Here is a 16,003-nt window from a genome sequence, read left to right as displayed (position 1 = left end):
ATTTGCTAATGCACGTGGTTCACTTCACTGTCCCGAATACTGCAAACCGAGTCGTGGAATTTCGGCCTTGCTGACTCTCCTAGTCGCTAACTGCCGTCACGATTCGATTCTAACTAGCAAGCCGCAATCATGGCCGAGGCTTTTGTGGACGAACTAGCCGTCGAAGGCGACGACGTGCGTGCTATTTCCTCGTAACGTCGCCTCTAGCTCCTACTTCTCCCCCCACAGGACATCCCAGAGCTGAATCTCGGCGAGCTCGATTTGACGTCGCAGGATTACATACTCGACGAAGTTCCCGAGCACATCGAGGAGAACTTGGAAGACGAACTCGTACAAGAGGCACTCAGGAAGGTCAAACCATCGAAACAATAACGTTGAAATGACATCGAACGTCTTTCCGCGTTCAGGGAGTCGACTTGAGGCAGTATTCGCGACAGATCGAAGCCGATCTACTCGGCGTCGAGAATCAATCGATAGAGGATTGTATGTAGGGAGAATTTATAGTGACTTCTCGACTAACATATAGGCGTGCAGACATCAAGGAGAGTCGACACATAGCTAAGCTTCATAGACAGATACAATCGTGCGATACAATACTAGAGGTACAGTTTAGGTTTGGGAGATGAAATTATAGTTAATTAATTTTTTGAATGATAGAGAATGGAGCAGATGCTTAGCACTTTTCAGGTGTGACAACGCGATGGGAGATCTCTTTTCCCCAATGACGTTGAGTTCTCTCTCTTGCAGGAAGATCTGGGTAGCATTAGCACGGAAATTCAGACGCTACAGGAGCAGTCCTGGTCTATGAACATCAAGCTAAAGAATCGACAGGTAAATCATACATAGATTAAATAATTTATACTTGACTTTTTTTTTCTATAGTCGGTCAAAGGCGAATTGAGTCAATTTGTGGACGACATCGTTGTCACAGACGGAATGGTCAAGTACGTAAGAAAAAATTGACTCTCTTTTTTTCCTCACTTTGAGTGTCTAGACACATTCTTGACACGCCCCCATTGGAACAGCAATTCGTCGAACAGTTGCACGAACTCGATCACAAACTCAATTTCGCCAAATTGCAATCGTTCAGAGACACGGCCGCTATTGCCGACGTCAAGGACGTATTGGAACGATTGAGAATAAAAGTGAAAAACGCGTATCTTATTTCCAAGTTGCTTCTCTATATCGTTTGCTTCTTCTACAAAGGCGGTGTCTAAAGTAAGAGATTCGCTAATGACGTTGGTTGCTCAGTTTCGTAAGCCGCTGAAAGACTACCAAGTTATACAGCACAACATGTTGAAATTCCGGTAAGGGAGACTCTTAGAAGAAGAGTACTACTGTTGAGACTACTGTACAGATATTTTTACGAGTTCCTAAGCGCGCATCATCGACAGATTGCAGCCGAAGTCCAAACCGAATACATTGACACGATGAGCAAAGTTCTTTACTCCTATTTCAAGGCATATCAATCGAGACTGATGAAACTTCAGGTAGAATTTCAAAAAAAATAAGATTTTGGTATATAAAAATCGTTTTGCCGTCAGTATGAAGTCGTTGCCGATAGGGATGATCTCATGGCTACAGAGGACACAGTGAAAAGAGGCACCGAAATAGACCTCGTTCTGTCTTTCGTAATTTACGCATTTCTTCAGGCTTCTTTTCCGCCAGTCGAGTTCCTCTGAAAAACAGGTCTACTGTCTTTACCTTAGGCGATAGGGCGTGCGTGCTCACGACGGAATTGGAGGATCCCATTATCGTTCCTCACGCGGCGGCAAAATCAGAGAAAAAGGTAGCACAATCGGATTGTTTTTTTTTTTTTTATGAAAAGGAACTCGGCATTTTTTTCCAGTTCTCCTTCGAGAGTTTGTTCCGAAGTTTGAATTATGCCTTACTCGACAACGCCTGTCGCGAGTATTTGTTTATCGTCGACTTTTTTACGGTCAACGGAGACGACGCTCTCGCCTTGTTCAACGCCATATTCGGTCGAACGCTCCAAATTCTACAGGTAAATAATTCCAAAAAGAGATATTTCTCATCATTTTCGTCTCTTTTTCACGTTAGAAAAATATGGAGAATTACGCTCATTCTTGCTACGACGCTATTGGAGTTTTTCTTTGCATTCACATCAGCGATCGGTTTCGCGACGTCATGCATCGTAGAAACGTTCCCGCTCTCGATCGGTTCGAGATGCGGAATGCTTGGGTTTCTTCACGCACGCACGCACGTCTTCGTTTTTTTAGATACTTCGAGAAGGTCGACTCGCTTCTTTGGCCTCAGTTCAATCACATCGTCGAATTGAATATAGCTAGTGTGCGAGAATGCGATCCACAGAAATTGGGCTCTGTCGATATCATGCCTCATTATGTGCGACGCACTCTCAATCGTCTTTAGAATTTTTTTAAATTAAGCTATTAGATAACGAGACGCTATGCCGAATTTTCTGCCGCTATTGTGGGCGTTAATGAGGCTAATCCTGATGAAAGGGTACTACCCCTTTTGATTTTTTGAATCTTTACTCTATGTTTTTTTATGAAGGTTAAGCGAAGCCTTGCTTCCCTTCAATCCGAAGTCGAAAACTTTATATTGCGGCTGGCTGCCGAGTTTCCCGGCAGAAAAGAGCAGCTGATCTTTCTCATTAACAACTACGACATGATGCTGGCAGTTCTAACGGTAGAAATAAAATTAAAAAAATAGATCGTCGTAAACGTCGGTTTAGGAGAGGACAACAGACGCGAAGGAGACGGAGAGTTTTCAGCAGCTACTTACCGCAAGAACGCAGGAATTCGTCGAAGAGGTGAACTAGGGACTTCATATCCTCTCTTAGATATATTGATAAGTATAATGAAAGATTTTGGCTCCTGGCTTTGGCGGTATGATTGGATTCGTGAAGGACGCCGACGTACGTCTGGAACGAAAGAGACCGCTACAAGCCGACGAACGTAGGCTCCTTGAAGGCAGTAGTCAATGCTACGTGCATCTTTTCTTTCTCAGGTCACATGGAGCAACTCGTTCGCGGATTTTCGGCTGATTGGAAAAGGGGAATCGAGTCGATCGACCAGGAGGTGATGCGCTCCTTTTCGAATTTCAAAAACGGCACGGCTATACTGCAGGTATAATACCATACTCGGGGAGAGAGTCAGACGGGGGGGGGGGGGGGGGGGTCTAGACCTTTGCGGGTGCCAAATGGGTAGCTATAGAACTAGAACCGTTTCACGTTGTCACTTTCAAATCGTTCCTCGCTTCTGTTAGAGAGCGTTGATGCAGTTGATTCAATACTATCATCGCTTTACGAAGCTCTTTTCTCATCCGCCTTTGAAAGCGATGGCCGTTCGAAGCGAACTGATCAACATTCATCACATCATGGTTGAAGTCAAGAAGCACAAGACGACGTTCTGAAAAAGGGAGGATTGTACAGACTAATTGGTGCGTAATTTTAATCCGGTGTCTGTGTTGGTGTCGCACGTGTTGGTCGCACGTGTTGCGCGTTTGCGCTCGAAAAGTAAAGTGTCGGAGAAAGTGTCGAATTGACGCGCAAGCGCCAGTTGTCGTTCTTTGTTCTCAGAGAGTCGATCGCAATGGCTTTACCTCTCGTTGTGTGTAAGTGAACTGTGTTTCTGTTGTGCTGATCGATGAAGCAAAGCGTGCCTTGTTAGTACTTACCATCGTTCTGCCGTCTGTCGACGTCCAGACCGTCGAGCCAACACCGAGCGCCCAAGATTACTGCCAGTCCAATCCGTGTCGTAACGGCGCAACGTGCATTTCATCTCCGACGCCTTCATGCCAATGTCCAGGGGTTTTATACTACGGAGACACCTGCGCTCAGCACCTCGTGGGAGGATGCGGAACTTTCGGTCACGGCGCTTCATTCTGTGAAGAAAGCTTTAATGCAACTTGCGTCGACAAACCATTCGGCTTTTCGTGCGGTCATCCGTGCGCGTCCAGTCCGTGCCGTAACGGCGGCACGTGCAACGACGTAAGTCACGACATCACCTTCACGTGTACGTGCGATTCGTCCTGGACTGGTCCGCTCTGCGAATTTAACGTTACCGCCGCCGTCAACGGTTCGTGCGCCCTGGTCTCCGAGTCGTCATGTTTGAACAGTTCGTGCATTGATGTATCACCATCTAGTCACATTTGTACATGCCTTGATGACGTTTATCCGTGTGTGAGAGGCACTTGCGTGAACGAAACGTTCGGTCTATTTTGCTCGTGTCCGCCAGGTTGGACTGGCTACCTCTGCGAAAGCGACATCGACGAGTGCTTGTCTCAGCCTTGTCAAAACGGCGGTACCTGTACGCAATTTATTGGCGGATTTAACTGTTCCTGTCCAAGAGGTTACACAGGCGAACGTTGTGAAAGTGACATCGACGAGTGCTCTTCTCAACCCTGTCAAAATAGGGGTAACTGCACACAATTTATTGACAGATTTAACTGTTCCTGTCAAAACGGTTACACGGGGAGTTTGTGCGAAAGTGACATCAACGAATGTTTTTCTATGCCGTGTCAAAATGGCGGTACCTGTTCAGACTTGATTGGCTATTTCAACTGCTCTTGTCCAAGAGGTTACACAGGCGAACTTTGTGAAAGTGACATCGACGAGTGCTCGTCTCAGCCTTGTCAAAACGGCGCTACCTGTACGCAGTTTATTGGCGTATTTAACTGTTCCTGTCCATCTGGTTACACGGGCAGTCTCTGCGAAAGTGACATCGACGAGTGTCTGTCTCGACCTTGTTCAAACGGCGGCACCTGTACGCAATCTATTGACAGCTTCAACTGTTCCTGTCAAATTGGTTACACTGGGAGTTTGTGCGAAAGTGACATCAACGAATGTTTTTCTACGCCGTGTCAAAATGGCGGTACCTGTACAGACTTGATTGGCTATTTCAACTGTTCCTGTCCAAGAGGTTACACAGGCGAACTTTGTGAAAGTGACATTGACGAGTGTTCGTCTCAGCCTTGCCAGAATGGCGGAAACTGTACACAGTTTATTGACGGATTCAGCTGTTCTTGTCAAAAACGTTTCACCGGCAGAGTTTGTGAGAGTGACATCGACGAGTGCTCTTCTATGCCGCCTTGCCAAAACGGCGGTAATTGTACAAACTTCTTCGGCGGATTTAATTGTTCCTGTCAAAATGGTTTCACGGGCAATCTTTGCGAAAGTGACATCGACGAGTGTTCTTATAAACCTTGTGCAAATGGCGGAACCTGTGCAAACTTATTTGGCGGATTTAACTGTTCCTGTCCAAGAGGGTACACAGGCAGACTTTGCGAAAGCGACATCAACGAGTGTTCTTCTCAGCCCTGTCAAAATGGAGGTACCTGTACACAATTTATTGACGGTTTCAACTGTTCCTGTCCAAATGGTTTCACTGGCAGAGTTTGTGAAAGTGACATCAACGAGTGTTCTTCCCAGCCCTGCCAAAATGGAGGGTCCTGTTCTCAGAATGTTATTGGCAGCTTCAACTGTTCCTGTTTGAGAGGTTACACAGGCATTCTGTGCGAAAGTGACATCGACGAGTGCTCCTCTCAGCCCTGTCAAAATGGGGGTACCTGCACACAATTTATTGGCAGTTTCAATTGTTCCTGTCCAAGAGGCTACACAGGCAGACTTTGCGAAAGCGACATCAACGAGTGTTCTTCCCAGCCCTGCCAAAATGGCGGGTCCTGTTCTCAAAATTCTATTGGCAGCTTCAACTGTTCTTGCCCAAATGGTTACACCGGCGGTGTCTGTGAAAGCGACATCAACGAGTGCTCCTCTCAGCCCTGTCAAAATGGAGGGACCTGTTCTCAAAATGTTATTGGCAGTTTCAACTGTTCCTGTTTAAGGGGTTACACAGGCATTCTGTGCGAAAGTGACATCAACGAGTGCTCCTCTCAGCCCTGTCAAAATGGAGGTAACTGTTCTCAAAATTTCATTGGCAGTTTCAACTGTTCCTGTCCAAGAGGTTACACAGGCAGACTTTGCGAAAGCGACATCAACGAGTGTTCTTCTCAACCCTGCCAAAATGGCGGGTCCTGTTCTCAAAATGTTATTGGGAGCTTCAACTGTTCTTGCCCAGATGGTTACACCGGCAGTTTTTGTGAAAGCGACATCGACGAATGCTCCTCCCAGCCCTGTCAAAATGGGGGTACCTGTACACAATTTATTGGCAGTTTCAACTGTTCTTGTCCGAGAGGTTACACAGGCAGACTTTGTGAAAGTGACATCAACGAGTGCTCTTCCCAACCCTGTCAAAATGGAGGTACCTGTACACAATTTATTGACGGGTTTAACTGCTCCTGTCCAAATGGTTACACCGGCAGTCTTTGTGAAAGCGACATCGACGAGTGCTCGTCTCAGCCCTGTCAAAATGGAGGTAACTGTTCTCAAGATTTTATTGGCAGTTTCAACTGTTCCTGCCCGAGAGGTTACACAGGAAGACTTTGCGAAAGCGACATCAACGAGTGTTCTTCCCAACCCTGTCAAAATGGGGGTACCTGTACACAATTTATTGGCAGTTTCAACTGTTCTTGTCTGAGAGGTTACACAGGCACTGTCTGTGAAAGTGACATCAACGAGTGCTCCTCTCAACCCTGTCAAAATGGAGGTGACTGTTCTCAAAACCTCATTGGCAGCTTCAACTGTTCCTGTCCCAGAGGTTACACAGGCAGACTTTGTGAAAGTGACATCAACGAGTGTTCTTCTCAGCCATGTCAAAATGGGGGTACCTGTACACAATTTATTGGCAGATTTAACTGTTCCTGTCTGAGAGGTTACACCGGCAGTCTCTGTGAAAGCGACATCGACGAGTGCTCCTCTCAGCCCTGCCAAAATGGAGGTACCTGTTCTCAAAATGTAATCGGCAGCTTTAACTGTTCCTGCCCGAGGGGTTACACAGGCAGACTTTGCGAAAACGACATCAACGAGTGTTCTTCCCAACCCTGTCAAAATGGGGGTACCTGTACACAATTTATTGGCAGATTTAACTGTTCCTGTCTGAGAGGTTACACCGGCAGTCTCTGTGAAAGCGACATCGACGAGTGCTCCTCTCAGCCCTGCCAAAATGGAGGTACCTGTTCTCAAAATGTAATCGGCAGCTTTAACTGTTCCTGCCCGAGGGGTTACACAGGCAGACTTTGCGAAAACGACATCAACGAGTGTTCTTCCCAACCCTGTCAAAATGGGGGTACCTGTACACAATTTATTGGCAGCTTCAACTGTTCCTGTCTGAGAGGTTACACAGGCACTGTCTGTGAAAGTGACATCAACGAGTGTTCTTCTCAGCCCTGCCAAAATGGCGGGTCCTGTTCTCAAAATGTTATTGGCAGCTTCAACTGCTCCTGTCCGAATGGTTACACCGGCGGTGTCTGCGAAAGCGACATCAACGAGTGTTCTTCCCAACCCTGTCGAAATGGAGGTATCTGTACGCAATTTATTGGCAGTTTCAACTGTTCCTGTTTGCGGGGTTTCACAGGCAGACTTTGCGAAAGCGACATCGATGAGTGTTCTTCCCAGCTCTGTCAAAATGGCGGTACCTGTACGCAATTTATTGGCGGATTCAACTGTTCTTGTCCAAATGGTTACACCGGCAGTCTCTGTGAAAGCGACATCAATGAGTGTTTGTCTCAACCCTGTCAAAACGGCGGCAATTGTTCACAAGTTGGCATTAACGGTTTCAGCTGTTTGTGCCGAGAAGGGTACACTGGCAGTGTCTGCGAAAACGACATCGACGAGTGTTTGTCTCAGCCTTGTCAAAATGGCGGCACCTGTGCACAATCTATCGACAGATTCAACTGTTCCTGTCCGAATGGTTTCACGGGCAATCTCTGTGAAAGAGACATCAACGAGTGTTCTCCTACTTCTAAGCCATGTCATAATGGCGGAACCTGCACGAACCTTGTAGGCGGATTTAACTGTTCCTGTTCAGGAGGTTACTCAGGCAAACTTTGTGAAACCAATATGGACGATTTTGTGCAACTCCGTGAAGACACTAATTCGGAAAACATTATTTTGCCCTGTGCAAGTCAGCCGTGCGTCAATGATGGGACGTGCAACGACTCTGCGTCTGGTCAATTTCACTGTCTCTGCTCCTCGTCTTTCACAGGAGATTATTGTGAAACAACTTTGGATGAGATTTTGGGCAGCACGTCGTCGCCTGCACCGCAGCAAGCTGACACCGGTCTTAGCACAACAGCCATTGGTCTAATTGTGCTTGCCATTATAATTGTCCTGATCGCGGTTGTCTTCTTTACCATACTAGTCTGGAAGATATTGACGCCAAATCAAACATACAACGTTGCCAAGCATGAAGCGGCTGAGTCCTCAATTGCGCACGGGGATGAAAAGTACGCAACATTCGTTTAGTCTAAGTGAACTGCTAATTTGATATGCACATATGCTGAGATTTGACACTAAACCGAGTATAGCTACTTGTAGTTATTTGATTAGCACGTGGTCGCTCACGCACGCTAATTCCCTTTGGTAAACCAGGCTGAAACCCGCTCAGGTTCGCTCTAGCAAGCGGCTTCGTCTTCCGAAGTCTTTTTCGTAATATTTTATTCAAATTTTGCTCTTCAGCAGAAAGAGCGTGGCACGACGACGACGAATTTAGAATGGCGAAGAAAGCATCGATTCTTTTCATTCTACTAGGTAAGTTTCCGAGCGTAATCAATGCGACGTCGCAACGTCCTTTGCACGAATAAATTCTCGCGTCCCTTTCCTCCCACGGGCCTCGATCTTCGTTGGGCGTTCCCAGTCGATGTCCAAGGGACAAGAAATCGGCTCTTTTCGCTTTCTAATTGTGCTCTTCCTTTACAGCTCTACTGTCTTTCGCTACACAATCGGTTTCAGGTAAGCGCGAAAACGGCTTCTCTTCGCGGTAAAGATGCAAAGGGGGCGTTCCCTTCTTCTTTTATATAAAGCCAATACCTGTCAGCCGAGCCCCTGCGTGCACGGCGTCTGCAGAATTTTGGGCGGAAGGCGCGTGTGTTTCTGCCAGAACGGCTGGACGGGAAACGATTGCGACACGGATGTCAACGAGTGCCTTCAGTTTCCCCATCAAGTCTGTCACAACGGCGCCAAGTGCACGAATTTGATTGGCAGTTATTCGTGCACGTGTCCGAGCGGTTACACGGGAATGGATTGCGACGTCGACATCGACGAATGTTTGACGACGCCGTGTCGAAACGGCGCCACGTGCGCGAACTCGGCGGGGTCGTTCGAGTGCGCTTGCATTGTCGGCTTCACGGGCAAGTATTGCGAGACGGAGATTGTCGAGTGCGAGTCGATTCCGTGTCAGAACGGCGCGACGTGCGTCGAAGGAGGCGTGGGTCGGTTTTCGTGCATGTGCCCTGTGGGATTCACTGGTAATCAATGCGAAACGAATATCGACGAGTGCGCGTCGAATCCGTGTCACAATGGCATATGCACGGATTTGATTATTGGGCATTCGTGTCACTGTTTCGCCGGCTGGTCGGAGCCGCTCTGTTCCGACGACATCGACGAGTGCGCTCACGTCGAATTGAATGTCTGCGGTAATGGCTCGACTTGTGTTAATCAAATGGGAAATCCTATACCCTTGTGCATCTGCGCTCCCGGGTTCACTGGTTCCACGTGTGACGTAGACGTCGATGAGTGCGCGTCGTTGCCATGTCAAAACGGCGGCACGTGTGTCGATGCCGTAAACGGTTACGCGTGTCAGTGTCGCGACGAGTGGACGGGAAGAAATTGCGAGTCGGACTTGGACGAGTGCCAACAATCGGCGGGGACGGCGTTGTGCGAGAACGGCGGCACTTGCGTTAACGTGCACGGGAGCTATCGTTGCGATTGCGCGGACGGGTACGACGGGTTCAACTGTAGCAACGAGATCAATGAATGTCTTTCGAGTCCCTGTCAAAACGGCGGAACGTGCGTTGACGCTGTTGCTGGATATCAGTGTAACTGTGTGGCAGGTTACACGGGACAGAGATGCGAAACGGAAAAAGACGAATGTGCCTCGAATCCGTGTTTGAACAACGGGACTTGTTATGACCAAATTGACGACTACAACTGTTCCTGTTTGTCATATTTTACTGGGAATCGATGTGAAACGATGATTGACTTCTGCTTATCGAATCCGTGTCTCGAGAGCGGCACTTGCGTGCCGGAGCCTGGATCTTTTCAATGTCAGTGCGTTCCCGGCTATTTTGGCGACACGTGCGAGTCTCACGTATGTCAGTCGAATCCCTGTCAACATGGAGGCAGTTGTGACGTTCTTTCTGATGGCAATACGTCGTGTCGTTGCCAGTCTTACTACACTGGCTCAGTCTGCGAGTCACTCATTGATGCGTGTCTTCCTTTCTTTTGCCTCAACGGAGGCACTTGTGTCACTGTTGGACCAAATAGTATTGAATGCAGATGCCCAATGGGTTACAGTGGTAGTAACTGTGCCAATCCTGTTTCGGGTTGTCAGTTTGATCCCTGCTTGAATGGCGGCGTTTGCAGCGATCCCGTTCCTCTCGTCTCTCTGGATTTCGTTTGCAATTGTTCCTATGGATTTACAGGGAGTCGTTGCGAGACCCGCGTTCCTCCGTGCGATTTGCGATCCAATCTATGCGCTAATAACGGAACGTGCGTCAATGACTTTGGTTTGAGTGGCAGTGGTTCTAGTGGAAATGGAAGTGGAGGCGGATTACAAGCCGACGACAACGCAAACTATTATTGCGTGTGTCTTTATCCGTTCACCGGACGCAATTGTGATGTACTCATACCTACTCCTACTCCTACTAGTGCGCAGCAAATTTTGCCGTCTTCATTCCAAGCCACGTCGTCTGGGCAGACTACTTCTGTGAGCTCTTCTGCATTTTCTTTCGTCTCAGCGACTTCAGTTGTATTTTCCGCTTCTCAGAAAGCGTCTACCTTTTTTTCTGTTCTATCTCCCATATCTACGGCTGCAACGATACCAGCGTCTACAGCTGCAGCTATACCGACGTTTGTTGTACCAACATCTTCGGTTGCAATAGATATATCAACGTCTACTGTACCGACGCTTACAGCTGAAACTACGTCAACGTCTATTGTAGCAACGTCTACTGTACCAACGTCTACAGCTGAAAGTACATCAACGTCTACTGTAGCAATTTCTACAGCTGCAACCACATCCACATCCACTGTACCAACGTCTACAGCTGCAGCTATACCAACATCTACGGCTGCCATCACGTCTACACCTCGCGTTTTAGCATCTTCTCAAACGTCAACGTCTGTTGCTGTCTTGGCTACCTCTTCTCGGCAAACTTCCAGTTCGAAACTGCTTAGCGTCGTAGCAACGGCTTCTACGCTGTCAACAGGTGTCGCCTCTGCTGCATCAACTTCTTCTCAGAGAGCTCTTGTTACAGAATCGCCGTTGAGTGCTCTACTCAAGACGATGATCACGCCCAGCCCCACCTCCTCACTTGTCGCCAGGACGACAGTACAAGCAACGACAGTCTTAAACATCTCTTCTTCTTCTGCGTCTGTACAGATTATATCTCCAAGTACAGCAAGCGTGGAAAGCCCGTCAATCCAAGCAACAACGGTAATACCTTTCCCCACAACTGAAACTCCCCCAACAACATCTGAAGTAACGACCGCCCCTCCAAGTGAACAGATTTTGACGTCACCGCCGGCAGTTTCGTGTTCTTCAAATCCATGTCAAAATAACGGCGAATGCGTGCCCATCGAGGGCACCGCTGACTATACTTGTCATTGTCGTGAAATGTTCACAGGAAAATTGTGTCAGACTTTGATCGACGAAGCTGACGAGTGTTCACCACCGTGCAAAAGCGGTGGAACGTGCGCGGGCTTTACCTGTCAATGTCTCATCCAGTACCAAGGAGAATCATGTGAACTTCCGAGATTATGTGAACCGAATCCGTGCGAAAACGGCGGCGCCTGTGAACGCTCAGATGACAACGAAGATGTCATGTGCGTCTGTCCATCACCGTACGTTGGGCCACTATGCGCTCTTTCAGTAACTCCAACAGAGGCTGCGACTGGTGATGATACCAATACAGGGATGATTGTTGGAATTACACTAGGAGTAGTCATACTAATACTTCTCATAGTCATCATCGTGGTCGTCATTTTTTGGAATCGAAAGAGGGGTTCATTTTATCCGAATTCACGTGAGGCAGCAGCATTTTCTAAAGTTGAACTGGCTTCTTATAACACTGTCAAAAAGGAAGCTCTTATATGATTTTTACCTTTGTTTTTTACACTTGTCTCGTTTGTATCTTTCTTAAGTCTGCAGTATGGGTTCTCCCACGCTATCGGAACAGGTTTTTTACCTGATCTGGTTTAGGCGCTAGAAAAATGGCGGAACTTTGTGTTCGTCGACTTTCTGTAGGCTTTTCGCGCCATCCGGGACAGCGTGAAATCGGCACCATGCACGCGGTCTTCCTCGCCGTTCTTCTCGTCGCGGCAACGCAGGCGAACGACTCGCCGAATCCGCAGCAGCTATCCGAACCGCCTCAAGCGACTCCACCCTCGAGCACTGATCCCCAACAGCACGAAAGTGCCAAATCGAAAAACGAAGAAGCCGACGTTACGACATCCCCCCAAGCATCGCAACAGGTCGAATACCTTCCCGATCGTCCCCTCCAGCTCGTTCATCCCGACTCGACCCATCGCAAGCTGGTTCTCGTCGACGAAAACGTCCAGCATTTGCACCGAATCGCCGATGCCGTCGCCGTTGTCGCCGTCGTCGGCAAATATCACTCGGGAAAATCGTTTCTGCTCAATCAACTGATGGGAAAGAGCTCCGGTTTCGGCGTCGGACCGTCCGTTCGACCCAAAACGATGGGGATTTGGATGTGGGGAAAGGTGAAGGGAACGGAACGATATTCGATCCTTATCGATTTCCTTGTTATTTTAGCCTCGGTATATGATGTCGTCGTCGGGAAAAAACGTCTCTGTTATATTTTTGGACACTGAAGGTGCGCGCTGCTAAAAATCTGTTAGTTTTTCTGACGTCATATGTTTCCGGAAGGTTTTGCTGCTGAAAACGCTTCTGAGAATTACGACGCGAAAATTTTTTCTGTTGCTTCGCTACTGAGTTCCTATCTATTGTTCAATTCGATAAAGGCAAGTAGAACAAACGTGAATTCTAAATTCTAATTGTTTTTTTGTCTCAACAGATTATTGATCAAGTGGATATCGATTACTTGGAATTGCTAGCAAGAAGAACAAGAGTAAAATAACATTAAAATTTTGATTATTGGGATGGAGAAAGTGTCTTCCTAGCTTTTTGCTTTGAGATCGCAGATGTCCAAAGTTCAGTGGGTTACCGATTTTAATCACGATCTAATCAAATTTCCCCCACTCATGTGGGTACGTAAAAAATCTTGCAAAGGGCGCTAGGAATTTTTATCTCCTTTCAAGGCGGTCCAAGACTTTGTCCAAGCTGTGTCGGACAACGAAACGCCTCGGCAGTGGCTTCACCGACTGATGACGTCATCGTCAAGAGACTCAGAAGAACACGAAATCAGTCTTCTCGGTATTTGGCTCTAATTGAACCAACGTAGTGAAAAAAAATCGTTTTTTAGGTATTTTTGATAGTATTGATTGCCACACGTTGTTCATTCCAGCGGTGACAAAGGACCTTCTTCAAGATCTTAGCAAAGCCAAAGAATCAGACTTGACATCCGACTACAAATCAGATCGCGACGCTCTCTTGGAGAAATTACGACTAGGTTTGATTCCGAAAGAGAAAAACGGTCGACCAATCAACGGCGCCGAATTGGCGTCGCTTCTGCGTCTTCTCGTCGACGCGGCCAATGGAGGATTGCTTGCACGAATTCCAAATCGATGGGAATCGTTTATTGATCAATTGAAGGGTTCGGCTCAGGCGGACTGTTTGAAGTTTTACGAGGCGGAGATGGCGAGAATAAGTAATGATGATGATGATCAAGGAGGTATGGATGGATAGAAATCGCGTCTATAAATTAAATCGGAATTTTTATAGGTCCAGTAAATGCAAAGGAATTGAGAGTGAGATTTATTCTTAATGCGATATGCAATATGATTTATTTTCTTGAGGAATTGCACGTTGACGCCGCAAACAAGACTAGGCGTCTGTTGGAGTCTTTGCTCTTTGGGTCAGCATAGATTTTGATATTGATTTTCTGCACCACAAGGCGTTTTCCGCAGACTCCGAGACGTCGTGAATGCTTCGTTGAGCAAACTAACGAAAGACATTGAAGAGAAGTATAGGAGAGTGGCTGACACCAACAATAAGAAAATCATCATCAAGTGCAACGAATGTCAAAAGCGAATGGAGGCAAAAATTTAGATACAAGAAGACTTTATGGGGATATCTATCTTTAGTAGGTCGAAGCTGAGGCTGAATTGGGTAAGATCACCCTTCCAGTTCTTACATCAGAACTGGTTAAGGAGCACGAAAGAATTGCTGCCGAAGTAGAAACGAAATATCGGTTAGATAGTACCTATTTTGAGGCGGCATGAAACCGTGTATCTTACTATAGAAAGCTGTTGAAGTATCTTGAAGATTCAGACGCTTTTCGAACTAGCTTTGAAGAGATGAAGGCTCGTTTGCGTAGATTTAACACGTGCACTGGAAACGACGTCTTTTCTTCTCTTGCAGAAGGCTTTGGTCAAAATTCGCGACGCATTCCTGTTGAAAAATACAGAGGCTCTGAAAACTCTTCTAAAGGCGGCCAAAGAAGCGGCTACTAGTGAGAGGAAATGTTAAGCTAGACGACTTATAAGAGAGTCTGCTTTGTTCCTAGGTTCTTTTGACGAAGCTATGAAGAGTCGCGATCGAGTTCCCTTGCCGGAAAAAGAGTTTGAAGTGAAATTGGAAGCCGCAGAGAAAGACGCCCTGAAGGTAGTAGTGAAATTTCTTTATTTAGTGGCGCAACAAGGGGATTTTTTAGTTGTATGTGAAAGAGGCTGAACGCGGTAAAGAGGAAGAGCTCTTTAGTGTGTATCAAGACGCAACGAAAGTAAACAAATGCGTTCAGATGCTAGGGGAGATTATTCACTGGTGCTGACTCTCGTGGTTTAGAGTGCTATTGGAGAGCTAAGAAAAAAGGCTGAAAAACGTAATAATCAGTTGATCAGAAGCGAGTGCGAGAAGACTGTTAGTTGTTTTATTTGCCTCGTTTTTTTTTCATTTTTGCTTTTTTTCTCAGGCTCTTGAGCTTGTCGGCGAGTTTAGGTCTCGTACGGCGGCGACGGAAATTCCTTTGCCTCTCAATGAAACCGAGCTAAACAGAAAGTAAGGTAGCTGCGTGAAAGATTTTATTGTTTGCACTTTTCTTTCGCTAGAATGAACCATGAGATGGATTCTCTGCTATCAGAATACAGCCAGACTCTCGTACGTTCCTTGTATTTTAGACACTAAAGGAAACAATATTGTTGCAGGCAAAATTTAGTCAAACTGAAGGATATAAAGACATCAAACAACAGTTAAAAGTATTGTGACTTTTAAATTCATACAAGAAGATAGGAAAGACTCGCCATTTCAGGAGGATTTTCTTCGTATTTGTGACCAACGTCGTACTGAAAACGTAGCTGCCTATACAAAGGAAGTAGAAGTGCCTTTAAAAACAGCCAAAAAATTGATTCAGCTAGCTGCACACAAATATGATACGGCATATTCGGTGCACAATTACGTAAGCGATGATCACTTCAATTCACAGGGAATTTTATACAGTGGTGTAGATGGTGGAGGTTTGCATGCTGAATTTAGACGAAGGCAAGCCAAAATCGTGGGAGAAGAGCTTGAAAGTAGCAATTGTTGATAACTTTATTGCAAAAGACCCAGAATTGCAAGCGATAATTGCGGCAAGAAACACGTTCTGGCTTAATCTCAAGGGCGTTTTTCAGTGGTTTTTTGCATGGATGGTCAAAGTCGTACCGCTTCTAAGATAGTCGTATAAATTTTTCTCATGTTACTAATCAATAGCGTCGTCAATCACGTGCAAGTGCCCTACGTCATCGCTATTCTTCGTCTTCGCGATCGCTGATTGGTTCGCTTCGAAC

At 46.6% G+C, this 16,003-nt stretch overlaps 4 protein-coding genes across 5 annotated transcripts; all 4 read left to right on the top strand.

The window, feature by feature from the left end:
- Positions 1–32: 32 nt before the first annotated feature.
- On the top strand, positions 33–3,520 carry LOC136186770 (vacuolar protein sorting-associated protein 52 homolog). Its single transcript, XM_065974237.1, has 21 exons — positions 33–174; positions 229–351; positions 408–483; positions 535–602; positions 658–687; positions 748–831; positions 883–944; positions 995–1,145; positions 1,207–1,307; positions 1,358–1,490; positions 1,545–1,602; positions 1,653–1,789; positions 1,850–2,005; positions 2,062–2,180; positions 2,241–2,364; positions 2,416–2,484; positions 2,536–2,670; positions 2,717–2,794; positions 2,849–2,939; positions 2,992–3,110; positions 3,250–3,520. Exons 1-21 carry the CDS (start codon positions 130–132, stop codon positions 3,394–3,396), a joined length of 2,106 nt encoding a protein of 701 aa, XP_065830309.1. The 5' UTR covers positions 33–129; the 3' UTR covers positions 3,397–3,520.
- A 3-nt stretch (positions 3,521–3,523) lies between these two features.
- LOC136186765 (fibropellin-1-like) lies at positions 3,524–8,427 on the top strand. Its single transcript, XM_065974228.1, has 2 exons — positions 3,524–3,597; positions 3,654–8,427. The coding sequence occupies exons 1-2, from the start codon at positions 3,576–3,578 to the stop codon at positions 8,342–8,344; spliced, it is 4,713 nt and encodes a 1,570-aa protein (XP_065830300.1). The 5' UTR covers positions 3,524–3,575; the 3' UTR covers positions 8,345–8,427.
- A 13-nt stretch (positions 8,428–8,440) lies between these two features.
- LOC136186768 (fibropellin-1-like) lies at positions 8,441–12,329 on the top strand. Of its 2 annotated transcripts, none has more exons than XM_065974235.1 (4): positions 8,441–8,486; positions 8,561–8,629; positions 8,798–8,830; positions 8,902–12,329. In XM_065974235.1, the coding sequence occupies exons 2-4, from the start codon at positions 8,593–8,595 to the stop codon at positions 12,192–12,194; spliced, it is 3,363 nt and encodes a 1,120-aa protein (XP_065830307.1). In that variant the 5' UTR covers positions 8,441–8,486; positions 8,561–8,592; the 3' UTR covers positions 12,195–12,329. The 2 variants fall into 2 exon arrangements, with proteins under 2 accessions (XP_065830307.1, XP_065830306.1); XM_065974234.1 differs by having other exon boundaries at positions 8,453–8,486; positions 8,558–8,629.
- A 43-nt stretch (positions 12,330–12,372) lies between these two features.
- On the top strand, positions 12,373–15,915 carry LOC136186769 (guanylate-binding protein 1-like). Its single transcript, XM_065974236.1, has 21 exons — positions 12,373–12,820; positions 12,873–12,933; positions 12,987–13,081; positions 13,135–13,188; positions 13,241–13,327; positions 13,379–13,493; positions 13,543–13,911; positions 13,962–13,987; positions 14,036–14,094; positions 14,147–14,276; positions 14,327–14,430; positions 14,482–14,542; positions 14,601–14,691; positions 14,746–14,843; positions 14,893–14,961; positions 15,024–15,098; positions 15,151–15,236; positions 15,287–15,335; positions 15,383–15,433; positions 15,487–15,633; positions 15,683–15,915. Exons 1-21 carry the CDS (start codon positions 12,383–12,385, stop codon positions 15,890–15,892), a joined length of 2,475 nt encoding a protein of 824 aa, XP_065830308.1. The 5' UTR covers positions 12,373–12,382; the 3' UTR covers positions 15,893–15,915.
- Positions 15,916–16,003: the final 88 nt, after the last annotated feature.

This window comes from Oscarella lobularis, chromosome 4 (assembly GCF_947507565.1).
Source record: "Oscarella lobularis chromosome 4, ooOscLobu1.1, whole genome shotgun sequence".
In the NCBI taxonomy this organism is placed as follows: Eukaryota; Metazoa; Porifera; class Homoscleromorpha; order Homosclerophorida; family Oscarellidae; genus Oscarella; species Oscarella lobularis.
Note: the sequence above shows the minus strand (reverse complement) of the source record. Positions and strands in the feature narration are given on the sequence as shown.

What these genes read in the sequence shown, in the direction of transcription:
- LOC136186768 (XM_065974235.1), top strand. Translation starts at nt 8,593, where the DNA reads ATGGCGAAGAAAGCATCGATTCTTTTCATTCTACTAG. An exon ending in GATTCTTTTCATTCTACTAG is followed by an intron (nt 8,630 to 8,797) that starts GTAAGTTTCCGA and finishes CTTCCTTTACAG; the next exon opens with CTCTACTGTCTTTCGCTACA. An exon ending in CGCTACACAATCGGTTTCAG is followed by an intron (nt 8,831 to 8,901) that starts GTAAGCGCGAAA and finishes TTTTATATAAAG; the next exon opens with CCAATACCTGTCAGCCGAGC.
- LOC136186765 (XM_065974228.1), top strand. Translation starts at nt 3,576, where the DNA reads ATGGCTTTACCTCTCGTTGTGT. An exon ending in GGCTTTACCTCTCGTTGTGT is followed by an intron (nt 3,598 to 3,653) that starts GTAAGTGAACTG and finishes GTGCCTTGTTAG; the next exon opens with TACTTACCATCGTTCTGCCG.
- LOC136186770 (XM_065974237.1), top strand. Translation starts at nt 130, where the DNA reads ATGGCCGAGGCTTTTGTGGACGAACTAGCCGTCGAAGGCGACGAC. An exon ending in AGAGGACACAGTGAAAAGAG is followed by an intron (nt 1,603 to 1,652) that starts GCACCGAAATAG and finishes GCATTTCTTCAG; the next exon opens with GCTTCTTTTCCGCCAGTCGA. An exon ending in CGCAGGAATTCGTCGAAGAG is followed by an intron (nt 2,795 to 2,848) that starts GTGAACTAGGGA and finishes GTATAATGAAAG; the next exon opens with ATTTTGGCTCCTGGCTTTGG.
- LOC136186769 (XM_065974236.1), top strand. Translation starts at nt 12,383, where the DNA reads ATGCACGCGGTCTTCCTCGCCGTTCTTCTCGTCGCGGCAACGCAGGCG. An exon ending in TTGGAGTCTTTGCTCTTTGG is followed by an intron (nt 14,095 to 14,146) that starts GTCAGCATAGAT and finishes CGTTTTCCGCAG; the next exon opens with ACTCCGAGACGTCGTGAATG. An exon ending in ACATCAAACAACAGTTAAAA is followed by an intron (nt 15,434 to 15,486) that starts GTATTGTGACTT and finishes TCGCCATTTCAG; the next exon opens with GAGGATTTTCTTCGTATTTG.